The sequence below is a fragment of the Manis javanica genome, chromosome 7, assembly GCF_040802235.1.
Source record: "Manis javanica isolate MJ-LG chromosome 7, MJ_LKY, whole genome shotgun sequence".
Lineage (NCBI taxonomy): Eukaryota > Metazoa > Chordata > Mammalia > Pholidota > Manidae > Manis > Manis javanica.
Genome location: NC_133162.1, coordinates 79626879 through 79646460, shown reverse-complemented (window position 1 = coordinate 79646460; position 19582 = coordinate 79626879). Strand labels below are relative to the sequence as shown.

Sequence of the window (19582 nt, the reverse complement as noted above, 5' to 3'; positions counted from 1 at the left end):
AGAAAGTAAAACATCCTTCCTGTGGCAGCATTCCCAGCATCTTTGCAGGGAAACAAAACCAACAAAAGCTGAAGAGCAGAGATGCCCACAGATTTGCAAACATTGCCTGGGGCTCAAAGAAAAATCTACCCTGTGGAGGCAGATACTTTATCCTCTACATGTTTCTTTTTTTTTTCTTTCTCCCTATCCTCCACCCTCTCTAAAACATCTGCCTCTTGCCCCAGTCTCACATGAAATAAAAACAGAACTCTTGTAAGCATTTTTTTATTTATCCGTTATTTGGTTCTCTACTTTGGTACACATGAGCTGTGGCTGTATTTCACACAGAAGCTGACATATCTCATTATGACATGCCCCATAAAACAGAGCACATATAAATCACCTGGCATGGTTTTGCTTCACCTGGCTGTTATTGCTAAAATTTCTTTTTCTAAGAGCACAAAAGAGAACATTCCTTGAATCTACAGAAGAACAAGGACGGAGTGGGTGAGTAGCAGCCAGATCTCCCAGGATGGGAGGGAGACCAAAGTACACGCCTCTTAGGTGGCTGCCTACAGAGACAGGAAGGACATAGATGGGGAAGCCACACAAAAATTCCAGAAAGACCAGGGCAGGTCTGGAAACACTCAGCAACTACATCCCATCTATCAGACCCCTCTGGTTGGCTCAGTCCTGATAGATTGTGAAACAAACACAAAGGCCCAAGGTGGTGTGATACTGAAGCCAGCAGTGCCTACTCTTTGGCCTCAATCCCTGCATGAGCATGTTTTATCCTGTAGCCCCAGAAAGCCTTTCTGGGTAGGAGCACCACCCCTCCCTCACCAGCTTCCTAGGTCCCCAAGCAGGACCCAGCCGGACCTTGCCCAGCTCTAAAATGTCTTGCCCTCAAAGGCCTTGAGATTGAAGGCAGTATCCAGAAACTTCTTCAGAGACATCAAGTGAGTGTTCCTGTTTCCTGTGGCTGGTGCAGCTGCTGGGTCCCGGCCAACATACCTGGGGGAGGAGGGACAAGCTGAGGAGAAGGCCGGGCATGGCCCAGCCACCTCCCCAGGACTGCATCAGATCTAATCCTGATCACCGTCCTGCTGCAGACAAAAGCCTGAGGCTCCAAGACACTAAGTAACTGGCCTAAGACCAGAGTTAGGATATTGGAGACCTGCAGGAGGTACTCTGGTTGAGATCTGGCTGCAGAGCACAAATACAGGATTACTCTCTGTAAGGCAGAATTGGCAGGGATCCCTGACCCGTGGGGAGGACAGGGAAGCCAACCTGTCACCAACAGTCACAGAGCCAGCAAGGACGAGGGGACCCAGCCCATTTCCAATGCTTCCAGGAGAAGGGCAATAGCTGGTTCTAGGTCACATGGCAGATGGGGCTGACAGAGCCAGGACACAGCCTCAGGCCCCCAGAGCCCTCCAGGCTCAGCAGAGGCAAGGGGTAGGTGGCAGCAGGCACCCTCCCCTGCCCCCGCAGCATCCATCCTGTACCATATGGGCCGCACCCGGCTCAGGATGGTCATGAAGCGCGGGCTGATGTAGTCATAGTAGCCCATGTTCTTGTGCTCTTCCTGGCACCACACCAGCTCTGCACCTCGGTACTTCTCTGCCTCTCGCTTGATCAGGTCAAATGGGAATGGTGAGATCTGAGGCAGGCAGGGAGAAAGCGGAGCACAGCTGTGGGAAGGGGAGTGTGCCCATGGCTGGGTGCTTAGGAGAGCAGCCATAGTTCCCTTCATGGGCTCCAGCCCTGGCCCTGCCTGGCACACTGCCCAGAACCAGGAGACTGGTGATCTGACCTCGTCCATCATAGACCAGGCGAGGGGCTGGGGTGTACCTGCTCCAGGCGTGTAATGGCCACTTGCTCCTCCAGGCCCAGGCTGCTCCGCTCCTTCACCAGGTCATAGTATACCTTTCCTGTGCAGAAGATGAGCCGCCGCACCTGCTCAGGGGCCTGCGCGGCAGCCCCATCCTCAGGAATCACCCACTGGAAGCTGGTCCCTGGGGGACCGACAAGCATGACAGGGTCCTGAGCTACCAGGCTCCTATCCCTGGCACCCGCAGTCTTTCGCTGGCCACTGACAAACCCCAGATTTAGGTATGTGGCTGCACTGGGCACCTCTTAGGCCAAATAATGGAGCAGGAGACAGATGACACCCTGAGATGTCACAGGGAGGGGGTGGAGATGGGCTCGAGTCAACAGGAGAGCCTTGGGAGCATCGACATTTCAGGTGATTGACTGGGAGAGGGCAAGTGGGTGGGAGGGGCCCCGGAAGGGACAGAAAAGGTGATGTCCTCTGACGGTATCAGGTCTACCCCAAACGTGCTCCTTCCTTGCACACTCCACACCTGCTCAGAGTTGGAAGATGAGGAATTGTCTTGGGAGACCCTCCACACTCCTCCCTCCCTCAGCCGTATGACTGAGTCCCCATCTCCAAGTCCTATCCATTTTTCCTTCCTGAGCTCATGGCATATGCCAGGTACCAGGCCAAGCATACTGCAGAAGCCTGAGGAAGCTACTGCAGTGTCTCCTCATCCCAGGTGAGGACACCAAGGCACAGAGGGTCAGTGACTACTAGGGCCCACTGGAGAAGCCAGCACCAGAGCTCTCAGTTATGCACCCGGCCCCATGCCCCCACTGGAGGGGACACCCGAACACACCCAAGTGACAAACGAATGCCTGTCCATGAGGCCCTTCCTGGCCAGCCCCTGCCTCTTGCCCCAGCCCCTAGGACTGTTTTCAAAGACAGCTCTGCTCTGCCAAGCCTCACACCCCCACACTTGCCCCTCCCTGACCTTCCACTGGATCACATCTCAGTTCCAACACCTGACCCCTCAGGCACTTTATCTCAGGTAAATGAGGCCGAGAGCTCCTGGAGGGGCAATGATGACTGATTCATGCATGAATGAACTGGATGGACAAATGAATGATACTCAGTACACCACCACACAGCAGACCTCCACGAGGCCTCTCATCTTTAAGCATCCCTGAAGCAGCCAGGCCAGCCCTGCTGGGTGACTGGGGGTGCCCAGTTAACTCCTCCAGCCCTGGCACTCAGCCCAAGTGACCAAAGTCTGACCAGTCAGTGGCTGCCATGCCAACCTCCCAACCTGGCCGCTGGTGGGGACTGAGCCAGGAGCTGCTATAGGGCCAAAAGACGTGAGGACATAAGAGTCCCAGAAGTAGAGCCCGCGCCAGGGGCCACTGGGCCCCACATCAGCCACCTGCCCGACACACCCAGGCACCTACCGGACACCATTTGGTCAAAGCTGGACTTGGCCTCTGGGTGCCTCAGCAGAGATTTCGGTGTGAAGATGATCAGCTGAAAGGGAAACAATGTGCCCAGCTGATAGCCACCTGTGCCTGGCAGGACTTCCCACATTCAGCCCCTACACTGCTACAGTGACAAACAGGGTGGTAGCTCACCGGCTTGCGGAAGGGCAGCAAGATCTGCCGACGCAGCACATGGAAGTAGCTGGCCGGCGTGGAGCAGTTGACCACAATCCAGTTGCAGTCATAAAGCTGGCTCACCTCAAAGTCCTCAGTGAACACCTGGGGGGACAGGGTGTGGGTGGGAGGTAGTCCACCTGTGGCACCCACACCTTGGCCTAGGCAGGACAGCAGGGTACACGCCTGCCCTGTCCTGGGGGGCACACTCACAGGGTAGGCATCCGAGTCATCGTTGCTCATCTGCAGGAACCTTTCCGGCCTTGCTGAGGAGTGCTCCGGGCCCTGAAAACAAATGCCTGATGGCCCAGGCTGTCCCAAGTTGAGGAGGGAGGTCTCTGTCACAAAGGGCAGACACCTGGGTCTGCAAGGACCCAGGACTCGAGGGAGAGTCTGGATGGCTCCTCAGAGGAGGCATCCTCACTCTGGAGCCTAAATCACAGGAAAGAACCAGGAACAGGGGACAAGAGCAGGAGGGCATCCTCAGGGGAGGGCCTAGCCAGAGCCAGCACAAGTGACCATGTGGGGACAGGAGGAAAAGGCAAGGAGGCAAAGTTGAGTTGCTTTCTCCAGTACATTCTAACCTACAGCGGCTGAGAGCCTGCTGCGTGCCAGGCACAGTGCTACAGACCCCACACGTTATTCATTTATCTTGCAAGCAGCCCCATGTAGATGCTTTTGCTTCCTTACTTTACAAAGGAAGGTGAGCAGAGATTAAGAAATAACCAAGGTCACCCAGCCAGAAGGAGCAGATTTCAAACCTAGGTCTGACTCTTACTCCCAATCTCGCCCATGTGGGCTGCCTGGCTCCAGGACAGAAGCAACACTACCCCCAGGCCAACTTCTAAGTTGGTTCCCATGGGACAGGGTGACCTGCCTCGGGGCCCTAAGGGCCCAGCCCTCAGGTGCAGCCAGGCCAGCCTACCCTTCCCCAACCAGCCAGTTCCAGCCCTTTAAGGCTGGGTGACCTTGAGCAGGACACTCCATTCTCCCCTCACACCTGGTCTAGCCATGAGCCTTCCCCAGGATTATACACAGTGTGCACGGCACTCAGCACAGCACACCCCGGCTCTGCACAGCCCCCAGGAATGACAGCAGTCATCAGTCCCTGACTGCAAGACTAGTCCAAGCTGAACAGGCCCTCAGAGACACCTGCCATAGCCTGACCACCCAGGGCAGGGAAGGCTGTGCCCAGGTCACACAGCCAGGCAGGAGATGAGCCTGTCATGCTCTGTGCTGTCCTGCAGCCCGCAGAATCCCACCCATCCCCACCTGGTCAGGCTGCATGCCTACAGCCAGGAGGTGGGGTGGAGTGTGGGGAGGGATATCTCCTGATGCTCCTCCCCTCCCCTCCACCGCTGACCTGCACATCTTCCCTCTCCCTATGTGTGCCTGCACAGGCCGGTCACCTAGGAAGGCACCAGAAGACAGAAGGTACTGCACAGCATAGATTCAATTCCCAGCCATGAGCTGTGTGACCTTGGATAAGTACTCCCCCTCTCTGTGCCTGTTTTCTCATCTGGAAAGTGGGAATAGGACTACTTCATTAAGTTGTTGTAAGAATTGGAAGAGTTGATACACAGTTTTAAACACAGGAAGCTCTCAGACACGTCAGCTACATCTTTCTATTGCTGGTAAGAGCATCATCATCACTATCTTCAGCAGCGACAACACAGACCTATGCAGACCCCACTTCGAGCAGGCCCATGTGTTCCAGAGGCCTGGAGGACATATATCCCCCACCCTACAAGCAGGCAGGGGCCCACAACCATGCCGCCCTCACCATGCCCTCCATGCCATGGGGCAGCAGCAGGACGATGCCGTTGTGCCGCACCCACTTGGCCTGGCCGGTACTGATGAACTGGTCGATGATGCACTGGGCCGTGTTGTGGAAGTCACCAAACTGAGCCTCCCATAGGACCAGGGCATTGGGGCTGGCCATGGCATAGCCCAGCTCAAAGCCTAAACAGGAAACCATGATAGAGCCTGCCACATACTGTCATTAAATGGCAGTGGTTCCAGCCAAACCCACCCTCTTCATATACCCTCCCTGCCTCCACCCATCCTTCCCAGAAGGACAGCAAGAGCCTAGGGGCTCCTTGGAGCCCAAAGTCCAGGATCTATCTTCCTAACAAGCCAACAAGATGCCCAGAGATGCCACCCTCAGCCTTATCTAGACCAGGAGCCAAATCCAAAGATACCTGGGGAAACGGCAGGGGCTGTCTGCCAAGAGAAGCCCCCCAAAATATCTGCAGGGCTGCTGAAGGGAAGGGGTGGATACAGCCTCAGATGCAATTCCCCATAGTAGGTGGCTGGTCTCTGGGGGGAATCCCTGCTTTTGGGAGGAACCAGTGAGAGAGGCAGGGGGCCAGCTACAGGTCAAGCCAAGTGAGACAGAGTACAGGGGACACAGTCCAGGGAGTCCAGAGCCCAGGGAGGGACTCTCAAGACAGTGCTGCTGGGGGCAACTCAGTGGAGGTGAGCCAAGGGTCAGGAACATGTAATTGGCCAGGCTCAGCGCCTGTCAGTGGCTGTGTCCCACCAAGGACTATCTAGGGTTTTCTGTCTGGACTCACTAGGGCTGGTGCCCAAGGACAGGGCTCTTTTATCCACAGAGCCTCTACCCAGGCAAACAGGGACCCCAGCTGGTACAAGACCCTCTCTGGTCCCCAGGGAACTCAGGGCCCATCTGACTGCAGGCAGTGTCTGACTCACCCAGAACTCCGTATTCCGAGAGGGAGCTGTTGCACACGGTGTAGGGAGCCTGGTCCGGCCAAAGGTGGTTCATGGGGACACACGTCCTCCTGTCAACTTCCTGGTCATGGAGAACATGATGCCGGTGACTGGACAGAGACAGACAGGGAAAGGGTGGAGGGCAGGTGGACTGGTGCCTGTTCACCCAGAGCAGGCAGGTCAGGTAGCAGGAGTCAGGTGAGACTTTGTCACTGTGCCAGCAAACCTGACAAAATCCCACTGGATGGTGACACCAAGGAGGCCCCAGAAAGCCAAAGCAATATGGCCCCTCCTCCAGGCAGCCTTCCCTCCCAGAGGAGCTCACACACCCTGTACTGGGGGTCCTAGAGTGCAGACTTCAGAGCCTCAGCTTCTCATCTACAGGAGGCAGCTGATGAGACCTGCCTTGCTGGCCTCCCATGTGCAGTGCACAGCCTGAGACCCTGGAAGGCCACAGCCCTGGGACACCCTGGCCCATCCTGCCAGCCTCTTTACTACCTCTGCCCAGGTCCACAGGAGGTAGGAACTGCTGCACTAAGTGGGGCCACCTGGCTGAACCCAGGCCCAACGAGGGCTGACAGGCAGCTCAGAGTATAATGGGGCAGCCCTCAGGGCCCCTGGTTGGAGCCAGACCAGCAGGGGTGAGCAACTGGGACCTGATAAAGATGGTATGTCAAGTCATAGAAGCCACACTACCAGGACTCACCAACACCGCAGCGAACAGGTCAGAATCCAACACATTTGGGGCCCCAAACTGAGGACATGTGTTGGGGACAAATGACAAGTGTAAAGTCCTTCATCTGGACTCAAAGCCTCAGCAATGAACAAGCAAGATCGGGAGGGGCAGCCTGACAGCAATTCGCAGAAGAAAAAGGGACCTTGAGGCCCATGGGTGGATGACCATGAGGGTTGATAGTGACTGACAGCTTGAGCCAAGCAGTCAGCTCTGTAAACCTGTCTGGTGGGGGCAGAGAGGCAGCCCAGTGGCCCTCTGGTGGCTCAGCCCAAGAGTGGTGGCTCAGCCCAAGAGTGGTGGCTGGGGATAATAATGGGGTTACCTGGGAATAAGGGCCCTCCTTAGGCTCTCCAGACAAGGTCTAGGAAGAAGAGGAAGGGTCAGCTCCACTCCAGAGCTGCTGGGCTGACGCAGGGAGACCCCCAAGCACAGCTGAGCTCTCAGCTTCCCCACTGGCTCCATGGGGACAAAGCTAGTGCCGACAGGGCCTGGAGCCCAGAGTCCCTCTGCCCTCACCTGAACGTGCCCCTCTCCACATCCTGCCCACTAAGCCGCACGTGGATGCCCTCCTTAAGCAGCGAACCGAAGGCCATGTACTCTGCCAGCGCCCAGTCCACTGTCCGCTTCCTGGTCATGTCTGCACGGCCCCGCAGGATTCGAGAGAGGCCTGCCAGAGGGAAGGGCTGGCCTGAGGGGTGCAGGGGCTCGGCGGTCCCACTCAGGACAGCTGTAGCACCAGGGCCCTAACCCCGATGTGTATGCACACCCTTTCCCACAGGAGGCCCAGTGCCAGGCAGTCCTGCTCCAGCACCCCTCCAGCCAGCACAACGGACTGCCCTGCAGCCCCCATGCCCACCAGCCACCCTCCCTTCAGGAAGGAGCACCAGTTCCCACCAGGCAAGCATTTACCATGTGCAGACACTGAGACAGGGACATTCCTTACCACTCCACAGGGCCCTGCCAACTGTTCCCACTCTCCAGATGAGGAGAAAGCCTCCGAAGAGGGAAATAATTTACTCACAATCACACAACTATAAAGGTGCTTGGATTTGAACCCAGACACCGGCTCATGCTGGGCTCCTGTGGGCCCTACACCTAGAGAGAGTTCCTCAGGACACCAGGGCCTCTGTGTACACTGCAGAGGAATCCTTGGAACTCCCACAGGCCAGTCAGGGGGTCAATACACACACCCCACTACTGCCACAGGGAGTAGCTGCTGAGCCGAGGCCACAGTGGTCACAAAGATCACCTACAGCTCAGGCTTGGCCCAAAGTAGCAGACCACCAGCAAGTCCAGCACTCCTGCCCTGTTCCAGGCCCAACAGCCCCCTGGATCCAGTGGGGAAGCTGAGAGCTCAGCTGTGTCTGGGGGTCCCCCTCCGTCAGCCATGCAGGAAACCCTTCCTTCCCTGGTCTGCAGCCTGACCCAAGCATGCCCCAGCAAAGGTACTGGAAAAATCCAAGGTGCTCTATGGAAGCCTGGTCACTAACACTCAGCCAGGCTATTAAATTAAATTCCCATCTCAGTTATTCTGGGGAGGCTAAAGAACTCAATGCAAACAGGCAGCCAAGAGTTTGGCACCTGCACCTGCCTGCCCTGAGCAGCTGCTGTCACAGGCACCTCGCAGGGGCACAAACAAGGCACTGAAAGCTCAGCGGACCCACCAGTGACCGAATGGGATGCAGGCGAGGCTCCCCGACCCCTGACACCATTTCCTGAGGGGCATAATGTGGAGTATGCAGCAGTGGCCCATGCAGAAGCCTGAACAATGACCTCACCTGTGTGGATCTTAAAGCCCTCCAGGGGCACAGAGCTGGCCACACTGCCAATGTGGGTCAGCACATCCTCAGGAACGCCCGTGGCTGGGCATGTCATGCTCTTGGGCTCTCCATCCACATTGAAGAAGCCTGAAAGGACAGAGACTCTGTGTACTTTTGGGTGGTGGTAGTCAGCCTGCCTCCCCAGGACTCAGGAACCCACCTCTTCCTCAGCCCTGCCTCGCACTCAAACCCTGAGCCCACCATCAGGACCTGCAACAGCTGACAGCCACAGCTCACTCCTATACCTACCCAACATCTTCCCCTGAGCACCCTACATGGGCCACAGCTGTCTAGCTCCACCCCAGAGGGGTCTTCTGAGCAACCACCACCCACCAGGCTCTCTTTACTTTGGAGTCTGCCCACCCTGGCTCAGTCCTCCTGCCTTTCCAGGGAGCAGCTGGTCCTGTGTGCTCGGAGGTCAATGCCATCTCCCCTCTACCCTGGCCCACCCTGACCTATTAAGAATCAGCCCCACACAGCCTGAGGGGTCTCAGGAACAGAGTGTGAAGGAAGCCTCAGGGCTGGGCAGTGACTACCCTCATCAGGGGCCACCCTGGTCCCAGTGCCATAGCCCAAGTCCCAAGCAAATCACTCAGCCACATGCCACTCACTCACCAGGCCAGGGAGAGTCCAGCCAGTGCTTTATATGTAGGATCTTTTTATCCTTGGACCTGCCATACGCCTCCTCACAGATCCGGTCATATTTAGCAATTTCTTCCTGCAATCAGGGTAAAGACATAGATTGATCCAGTGATGCCCTTGGCAGCCAGAGGCTCAGTGAAACTGATCTCATAAGCCCCAGTCCCTGTCCCCACATTCTAGAACTTCTGCTGGCCTGTTTCAGGTCCACTCCTATACCTACCCAACATCTTTCCTGAGCCTCCTCTCTCCTGCAGAGATCAAAGTCTCAGAGTTCAGGGGGAATCCTTCCCACCAAGCAGGAGACCTGGAAGAGACTCAGGAGAGACTCCCAGTCTTCGCTCTTAGAGCTCCCCGAAGGCAGGACAATGCACCCATAGGTAACTGCAGGGGCAAATCTACCTCGGGCCTCCTCTTGCAGGAAGCCTTCCTTGACCACTAAAGCTGAGCTTGCCTTGAATGGAAGCATTCACTGTGCCCCACAAGCTGTAAATGTCTTTGTTCTCTGTCTCCTTGAAAACTGGGACTGTTGGGGACAAGAACCATATTGGCTACTTCTTTAAACTGCCAGTGCCCAGCACTGGGCCAGAAACATCAGCAACCACCTCAGGGTCTGGGCTCCACCTTAGGCTTATCCCAGGTGTCCATAAGGCAACCCCTGCCCACCTCGAACTCCTGCAAGGTGACTGTGCCCTCAGCAATGAGCTTATCTGCATACTTCTTCAGCACAGGCACCTGTCTGTGGATCTGCTTGTACATTAGTGGCTGCGTGAACATGGGCTCATCCATCTCATTGTGGCCACGCCGGCGGTAACAGACCTGCAGGGGCAGCAGGGACAGGGGGCTCAGTCCCTGCCTCGAGGCAGGCAGCAGTCACTGCACACTTGGGTCACATCAGGTGCACCCTCTGAAGCTCCTGGAAGCCCCCTACTACCCCCATCACTGAATACTCCACTCCCAAGTCTTTGTACAGGTGGCTCTTGATGGCACTAAACCTTCCATCCAAGAAGCACTCCCAGCCCTAACTGCCAAAGATGCTGCAGACCTGGCCTGCTTGGCACAACCCCCGCCTTGGCCCCCCAGACCCACCAGGTCCACCACGACGTCTTTATTGAAGGTGTTCCTCCACTCGGCCGCCACACTGCACACATATATCACGGCCTCTGGGTCATCTGCGTTCACGTGGAAGATGGGTGCATTGACCACGCGGGCTACATCGGTTGGGTACGGTGAGGAGCGGGCCATTCGGGGGTCAGTGGTGAAGCCTATCTGCAGAAGCACCTCTGTTTACTTAGAGCTAGACAGGTGGTGCCTGCCTGGGAATTAGTGGGCCAGGGAAACAGCAGAGGGGTCTGCCTCAAGGTCTGTCAGATGAGACCAAGAGGTATGTGGGACATGAGGGTGTATAATGAATGGCCCCAAAATCAGACACAGCAGCAGGTCCCACAGGGTTGGCAGTAACCCCAGGAGAAGCAGGCCTGCTCTGTTTTTCTGCAATCATTTGTATACAGTATTTGAATACATTTGTATTCCTCACACCCGTGAGGAACACAGGCCTGGATAAGGCCCAGACCCAGCAGTTACTAAGAGAACAATTTTGAGCAACATACTTAAATTTCCAAAGCCTCAGTTTCCTCACCTACTAAAACGGCTCCTTAGATTCCTACCTCACAGGGATTTTCTGTGAAGATTAAGTGACTTTATTCAAATAAGGCAGTTAACCCAGGGCTCCAGGTTATGCTCAGAAGAACTGTTATTAACTACAGCTGCCTGAAAAGAAAAGGCCTGTCATAGCTGTGTTCTCTAACTGGTTCATATGTAGGTCAAGGTAGGATCTAGCTTCACGTTCAGCCTCTGTGCTAGTTACACCTGTACTCTTTTGTCCTTAAATTTTCTCCATGACAGATAGGAAGACAGATTTAGACAGACGGATCTCCCAATTTTGTAAACCAGGACGAGGAGAGCAGGCATCTTGCCTCAAGTCACATGCTGGGAAGCAGCAGAGCTGTGGGATTAAAACCAGGACCCAGCTCACCCTTTCCCACAACATGCTGCCTGGACTTTAGGAATAGAAGACACTGATGAAGCCTGCAGAAGCCCAGGCCCTCACCTGGTTATTGACGACGATGTGCACAGTACCGTTGGTGGTGTAAGAGGGCAAGTCGCTCAGGTGGAAGGTCTCATAGACGACACCCTGGCCGGCAAAGGCAGCATCTCCATGGACCAGGATGGACATGACCTACAGGGCAGGATGTGAGCCAGGAGAAGCCCCAGCCCACGCAGCCCAGCCCTGCTGCCTACACTGCAGAGATCCAGGGCCTGGCCCCTCAGAGCACAGCCCTTAGAGTCCACCCCTCACACCTACCCTTCATGGCCCAGCCCAAGCACCCAGGCCTTCAGAGCCCACCCCTCAGGATCCCAGTGAGCCCACCTTCTTGCCCAGAGCATCCCCTCGGTAAAACTGCTCTGCCTTCGTCTTCCCCTGCACCACAGGGTCCACAGCTTCCAGGTGGGAGGGGTTGGCCACAAGGGACAAAGTGATGTTCCTGTTTGTGACTCGGTTGATCCTCTCATGGTACATGCCGAGGTGGTACTTGACATCCCCGGAGCCCTGCAGGTTGAGGTGGGATGTGATGAACCCCTCCCGTCCCAGATGACGGGCCCACATGCGAGCCCAGGGTAGAGCTGGGACATCCCGATTCTGCTTCCTGGGGAGACTGTGCTATCCCTGAACTACTCTTCCCCATTCCCCTCAACATGGCTCTCCTTGCCCTCCAGGATGGCCTGAGGTGGGCAGGCAGTTTCCCTGGGCGGTGGCTCAGAGGCCAGACAAGCTCCCTCATCACAGCCTCTCCACATTAATGAGGACAGCCTGGAGAGGGGTGAGGCACCAGCCAGCACAGTGAAAGCAGAAAAATGAAGGGCGGCTCAACACTGGTGCTAGGCCACTAGCTAGGCCTCCGGGCAAACACTGGAGCTGGACCCCTACCTAACTCTACACCAAAGTGACCAAAAATGTACACACGGCAGATGAAGCCATGCTGTCAGAGGGCAACATGACATGTTATGAACCTGGAGGAGGGAGGGCCTATCTAAACAATGCACAAACCTCAGAAGCCATAAAAGACAAGATAGCTAAAATCTAATAAACCTGTCAAGGGGGCAGCAAACCCATGCACTATGTTAGGGGGAAAATCAAGCTGAGAAACATATTTATATGACAAATGCAGGCCAAGGGCTAACTCCCTCACATATATAAAGCCCTTCTACAAATCGGTAAGATAAAGCCCAAAAGCCCACAGAAAAAGGACAAAAAGCCATTTAGAGGAAATTACAGAAAAATAAACATGGCTAAAAAATCTGTGAAAAGATACTCAAATTCACAACAAAGAAATACGTTCAAACGCAATCACTTTATAACACAGAAATATGTTCAAATGCAATCACTGTTGCACATATCATGGTGAAAAAGACAGGAAGATTCAACAAAGGGAAGATGGGGGCCTGGGACTCTTGCACACACTGTGGGTGGGTTTGCTGATGTCCAAAAGCTCTTAGAGCGTTATTTAGTCCTGCCCCTTGAGCTCCAGCCACTGCATCTCTCAGACACCACGAGCAACGTACTCACACACGTCAAACACACTCAGTACAACAACTGCATGCCCATCGACAGAAAGCAACATAAGCCAATGGGACACTTGAAGCTTGGGAGCTCCTGTGTGCTATGCAACAGCAACTCGTGCAGTGAAACACAAGATGCCGAGAACACTGTCACAGCTACCCCCTGGGCCTTTTACAAGTAAGTAAGGCTGAACTGGACAAACATATGTGTTGGTACTTGGGTGGAACATTTATGGAAGTACACACCCTAATACAAATAAAAACTGGCCTCAGGAGAACATCTGGGGAGCAGGAAAAGGGTCTCAGCAGGGAACCTTACTCTTACTGTATAAGCTTTTTTTTCAACAATGCTTTTACTTCTTTAATTTAAAAAAAATCTACTAAATACTCTTTTTAACAGTATTTTTTAGCCAGGATTTATGGTTTACACATCACTCTTTGATTCCCCAATCATCCTAGGGGCAGGTACTTTTATCCCCATTTGACAGAAGAGCAAACTGAGGCTGACAGAGGTGAAAGTACCTGAGCAAAATGAATAGGGTCTCAGGAAGATTCTAGGCTGGAAGTCAGCAGATGTGGATTCTAGTCCCTGCTCTGTCCTAATGCGCTAGACAACCTTGGAGCAGTCATTTAATGTGACTCATTTTAATCAACTAAGCACCTGTACTGCATGCTGGAGTCTCAGAGATGCCTGCCAGGAAGTGGGTGTCAGCAAAAGTGTTTCCTCTGCTCATCAGTGGACCAGGAAACCGTCCTGACTTCCCAAGGCAAACAAGGGAGTGCAGAGGCCCTTCTGGGCTGGAGGACAGGACGTTGTGCACAGGCACGGCCACAAAGACTAAAGTAAACACCTTCTGGTACTTCACTGCATCTCTGGGCTTCAGTTTCCCTAACTGGGAACAGTGGGGCTGGCCCAGATTATCTGAGGTGAGGGCTCTCCCAGCTATTAGAGACCACACAGCACTCGCTCCACAATGCCTTAGTGGCCTCACGCAAACATGCCCAACCTCCCTCCCACTCCTGTGCATAGCTGTCCTTCTCAAGGTCTGTCTGAGCCTAGATACTCCTGGTTCAGTCACTCCTCAGGCACCTCCCAAACATCCTGTTCTCCAGGGGCTCTTGAGACCAGGGCTTGGCACCCACCTCATCTGCCGCCTCCAGCTTGGGGTCAAACTGGCAGAAGATCTGCTCCAAGTCCTTGCGGATCACGTTGGCCAGCACATTCAGCCTGCCCCTGGAGCCAGAGAGAGTTGGGCTCTCACCTGGTGCAGAGGCCACCACCCTCAGTAGGTCCCCACATTGCCCAGCTCCCTGCCCACCTGGGACCTATCAGAATCAGCAGAGAAGTTGGGGGAACCCTTTGGGTGGAGCCCAAGGGAGGCCCTGCTCTCTGTCCTGTCTCAATCTATAAGACACATGAGTGGTCATGGCTGGCCAGCTCCTGCAAGGCAGACACCCTATCACGTCTCAGATTCCAGGGGCCCTTATGAGCAGGGAGCCACCCAGCCTCATGGCAGGATGCCTTCCAAAAGCTGAGCCCTACTCACTACTTTGACCCCAATCTGCTAATGCATCACAGCTGCTCATACACAATTCTTACCCCCCACCTACCAACCCAGCAGCATCTTGAAGCAGGATAGGGAAAAGGACTGCAATGACCCTAAGATCAGGAGTTATCAGAGGAGCTATTCAGGGTTGCTAGGGTCTGAGGGGTGGAGGGTTGGGGGGCAGGAAAACAGCAAGGGACCAAGGATTCTCCAGTCCAGCCTCAACTTCCCATGATGGGGCATTTTATCCAGGGGTACTACCAGCCTGATGGAGGCTCCGGGGATGACTCAGAACTCACCCCCTCCAGCCCACCAGCAGATGCCAGTCCCAGACCTGCACACAGCCCAGCCCGACCTCCAGCCCCACAGGGCCCTGTGGCTGAAGGGCAGCCCTCTTCCAGGAGGGCTGCTCCTGTTCTGCAGGGGCAGGCCTATGGGGCCACAGGAGCTACATAAACAACCTCAGTCCCTCTGGGCAAGCCCTCCAGTCACAAACGCCCCCTTGCCCACTACAGAGGCCTTAGAACAGCCCCTTGGCTTCCAGAGACCTCCTCAGGACCAGAGCCTGCCCAGTACCACTATCCAGTCCCAAAGCTGCCTCTGACTACCTGAGCCATCCTCTCCCATAGCTCCACTGAAGCCCTGCGTATACAGGCTGCCTCAGACCACTGAGCATTTCTGGACCCCTCAGAGCAAGGAGCCTGTGACAGACAAACCCCAAGCTCCTGTCCAGCCAGGCCACAGGATAGGGTCCTCCTCACACTGCATTTGGACACGTGGACAACCTCTGTGCTGATGACATCCTGGGCCAGCCAACCGTGAGCAGAGGGAAACAGGCACAGGAAACTGGGGCTTTGTCCCAGTCAGCTCAGCACTTCCTCTTACACCTACTTCTGCAGGATCCCTGCCCACCTTGGTCTCTGCCTCCAGGCTATACTCTTCATTAGCCCACAGGCTCCAGTTCAGAGGTAAATGCCCAGTTGCCAGGCCAGCCTTCCAAGTCTTTATCCAGGTCACAGGGAAACATGCAGTCAGCTTGAAGCCAGGAGAACAAATCCTCAGCTCACCTCCAGAGATGCCCTCAAAAAGATGCCAACCCAGGGCCACCTGCCAGGCCCTGTCCTTACTTCCCTGGGACATGCCCCCTCCACATCTCCTTGTCCATAGGAACCTCAAGAAGCATGACACATCCCTGAAATTCTGACCCTCCGTGGGGCAGCCGCAATGTGGTGAGAGAGAAACCGAGTCTGAGGAACCTCTTTGGTCCCTAGCTCCACAAGGCTTTGGCCAAGTGTGTGGCTCTTCCTGCAATGGGCAGGCTGGGACCCAGGAACTGAGAGAACTTTCTAGACTACCCCGCCTCTACCCCCAGGTCCCACCACCACCACCCCTGCTCTGATTTTCATCCCCCCTACACCTCCATCTGTAGAGGGGGGGCAGCCCACCTGTGTGGCATCCCCAGAATAACATTCTCAATTCCCATCTCGCTGGACTTGTCAATGATGGTTTTGAGGGCAGGAATCATGACCTCACAGCCCTCCAGACCAAACCGCTTCTCTGATGACCACTTCCGGGCCAGGAAGTCTTCAAACCTGCTTGGAAAAAGAGAAGGGAAAGGATGGAGAGACTGGAGCTTACAGTGGCTGCTTGTGAGGGCTCTGAGCTGGACGCCCAGGACATAGGAAGCTGCAAAGTACCCCCACTGCATGACCCAAACAGCAGAGGTATCCTCCCGGCTTATCTGAAAACCTCTGCCTGCAGCAGTCAGCTATCACCCTCTCTCCCCCTTCCACTCAAACTGCTCCAACGAGCCATGGCCCTGCTCTCAGCCATGCCCGTGCATGCACAGGGCTCTCCCAGTCCCCAACAACCTCCTCAGCACTCAACCCGAACTCCAACCCAAACCTCACCACTCAAGGATGTACTCTGCACCCAGCAGCCGAGCCAGATGCCCTTCCAGGCTCCTACAGCCCTGGGGGTCCAGCTTCAGAGAAGCCTAGCGGGTGGTGCCCTGCATGAGGGGAGGTGCTGCTGCACTCACTTCACGCAGGGACATCTTCTGCTCTAACATTCCCACAGCCACTTTCTGCCACATCTGCTTTGCTCAGTGGGCCCCTGCTGTCATGTTCTCCTGGAGCCCCATCCCTGCCTTCCTGCCCAGCTCAGCCTGAGCACCTGGCCCCAGGGCTTCCCCCTTAGGGGGTGAGGCCCATCCAGTCCTGGCTGTCTTTGCCAGGCCAGGCATCTCCCTAATTTCTAAGCTAGAGCCTGGGATAACTCGTACAGCCCTGGAGTAGATCCCTCCAAGCACACGGGCTTTCTGGGACAGTGCTGAGGGCCTAACCTCATGGAGCGCACCAGCCGGGCCAGCAGGGTCCGCTTCTCCTCACTGGAGAACTGCATCACGCCAGGGGTCTCAAACTTCTGCCGGATCCACTGGCACTGCTCTACATCATTGATGAACATGAACTCCAGGCCAATGTGCTGGCAATAGGTGCTCTGTGGGGAGAGATGGAGACTCCACAGGAACTAGGAAACAGGATGACTGCCCTTCTGAAACAGAAAAGGCAGCACCCTCCCTCCCTCCTTCTAATGCACTCCAGAGAATTCCATCACCAGTGCTGGGCTCGCCAGCCTGGGCTCACCTCCAGGCGCCGAATGATCTCCCGCAGGGAGAGGGTGTGCTCAGAGCCCCCAATGAAGGTGGTTGTGGGCAACTGGAACTCCTTATCGAGGTCGGCCTCCCGCAGGTCGTAGAAGGCTGGGAAGGCACACACAACACAGCCCAGGTAGCAGAGAGGAGGAGAGGGATCAGGCCCAGGTGGGGCCCAGCAGTATCTCCGACCTCTCAACAGTTCCACAGGTACCCCCCCCGCTAGGACCAGCCTAAAGCTCATGGACCCTCTGTCTGCAGGGAACAGAGGCTAAGAGTAGAGCCAGCTTGCTGCCATGAGACAGTCCTGGACATGTCTCTCAAGCTTGCTGAGCATGGTGACCACCTAGATAAGATGGGGAGACAGTCCTCACAGGGACACCATGCAGCAGATGGGCAGTCAAAAGAAAGCCTCCTGGGTTGCTCACTGGGTCCCAGGGATTTGAAGCATGGTGGACTACAAGCCCCTCACTGGGCCACAGGCACCTGCTGGCTCCGGCATCACCAGGGCAACAGGAAGTCTCACCCAATTTATCGATGGTTGTGATTAAGTCTGAGGGCACAAAAGAGTCCAGGTCTGCATCCAGAATGCCCAGGGGGTCCAGCTGGGCCACATGGTGGCCTCGGATCTGGGAGAAGGGGAAAAGGTCAGGGTCAGGCTGGGAAGCAGCTGGACAGAACCTCACCAAAAGGGAGGTTTGTGGCCTTTGCCCCTCACTTCCCGCTTCAGAATTTCAAGTTTCCACATGTCTCCAGCACCCAGCCACTCCGCACAGTTGCTTATGAGGGCCCTGCCATGGCCACTGAGGTAGCAGGAGCTCAACTTTGGTTAAAAGTACAACACGCAGCTTTCAAGAACAGGAAAGGATACATACACATAAGTATTCACTACAATACTGTTGGGAACTGTGAAATTCTAGAAATTCCCAAATGTCCATCAATAGGACACTGGCATATGGAAATGGTAGGTCCACACTTGGAAGTACTAAAGAGCTATTCAAAGAGAAAGGAAAATCCCTATCTGCTCCTAGGAGGTGGTCTCTGCAAAATATTGTTAAGCAAAAAACAAATTATAGAAAAGTGTGTGTGGCAAACTACCCACTACCTAAGAAAGGGGAGATATGAGTAAATATATGCATTTGCATATATTTGTATATATACAAATATGTGCATTAAAAGAGTAAGTTGTATTCTGCACACAAGCCTGGCCTCAATACAAACTCTCTGACTAGAGAGGCTCAGCCCCTGAGAGAAGTATACAATATAATAAGGTTATGCAGCTAAATTTATTTTGCCACAAGGAAGGAAAATGGTCAAATGTCCTGAGGACTATTACAATATAAAACTGGTTTTCTAAATCCTTTTATTAGAAATCTATTCTACTTACTGGGTTCATAATTATCCTCAAAAATTGGGAGGTTTTTAAATTAGACTCCCTGAGACAGAAATTTATCTTCTGCAATACAGCCTAGCTTAAATCATTCAACAGACAAGAATGCTTAAAGAGAGGCTTGACTTTGTCATGTTTAGTGAAGGTTTTGTAAGTAATCTAGCATGGTGGTTAAGAACGAGTGAACTTTAATAAGCGTAGTAACTGAATTTCTTAATAACTGTGTGTTAAAAGTGTGTGTGTGTTACAGAGTGTATACCTACAAATGGCTTGAAAATCTTTGCAGTAACCTAAAACCTTAAAGTTTTGCTAAGTGGACATATTTTGTGCTTAGTGAGAAATTCTGCTGTAAAGAACATGTTTCCAGAAATTATAAAATGTGTTCATAAATTTGTCAATCTAAAGAATGCTAGTGTAACAATTTACAATAGCTTACTTCACAGTGTTTACCAAAAACAAGTTTCTAATGGTTTTAAGTTCTAATTAAAACTACTTAGAACAATAAGGAAAACATCTCTGCATGCTGAAAAAGATGTGTGTTTTAATAAGAGAAGATATATAGAACTGAAATGTATTTTATTAAGGGTAAAAAAGAAGGTAACTTTGTTCTAAAGTACAGCTGGTTATTTAAAGAGGGAGAACTCTGAACGTAAAAAAAGAAAGTTATAGAAAGTTTGTGGAAGAAATGATATAGTCATGCTATGTGAAATTAAAGAAAATGAGTTTTAGTATCAAAATTAGAATTTTGTTCTCTATTTTTTAAAAGGACAAAGTTTCCTTAAGCTATTAGTCTGCTCTTAATTTCGAAAAATTACAATGGGTTTTCTAATTATCACAGCAGTTTCTCATGTCTAAAGTCTCAATAAGTTAAAGGGCATACACTACCCTTCTCCTATGATGGTACAAAAAATTTGAACTACCATTATAGCTCTACCTCAACCACAAAATGCCTCCAATGTGCCAATTCTCCATGCAAATAATCACAGATATGAATGTAGT

The 19582-nt window shown here is 53.6% G+C and overlaps 1 protein-coding gene across 6 annotated transcripts in view; it reads right to left on the bottom strand.

Annotated features, from left to right (window-relative positions):
• Positions 1-250: 250 nt before the first annotated feature.
• Positions 251-19582, bottom strand: part of OGDHL (oxoglutarate dehydrogenase L) — a 77323-nt gene continuing 57991 nt past the window's right edge. For 5 of the 6 annotated variants that reach the window (XM_036999487.2, XM_017663597.3, XM_017663596.3 and 2 more), the window contains 20 exons: positions 17720-17822; positions 17186-17301; positions 16885-17039; positions 15986-16132; positions 14137-14227; positions 11804-11983; positions 11483-11611; positions 10462-10641; positions 10039-10191; positions 9349-9451; positions 8692-8820; positions 7430-7580; positions 6160-6287; positions 5228-5406; positions 3658-3729; positions 3424-3549; positions 3247-3319; positions 1834-1997; positions 1488-1642; positions 251-993 (listed from right to left, as the gene is read on the bottom strand). In XM_036999487.2, coding sequence (XP_036855382.2) covers positions 870-993; positions 1488-1642; positions 1834-1997; positions 3247-3319; positions 3424-3549; positions 3658-3729; positions 5228-5406; positions 6160-6287; positions 7430-7580; positions 8692-8820; positions 9349-9451; positions 10039-10191; positions 10462-10641; positions 11483-11611; positions 11804-11983; positions 14137-14227; positions 15986-16132; positions 16885-17039; positions 17186-17301; positions 17720-17822 — 2658 coding nt within the window. In that variant the 3' untranslated portion in view covers positions 251-869. The remainder of the gene's footprint in view (positions 994-1487; positions 1643-1833; positions 1998-3246; positions 3320-3423; positions 3550-3657; positions 3730-5227; positions 5407-6159; positions 6288-7429; positions 7581-8691; positions 8821-9348; positions 9452-10038; positions 10192-10461; positions 10642-11482; positions 11612-11803; positions 11984-14136; positions 14228-15985; positions 16133-16884; positions 17040-17185; positions 17302-17719; positions 17823-19582) is intronic. The other variant, XM_017663599.3, reaches the window with a different exon arrangement.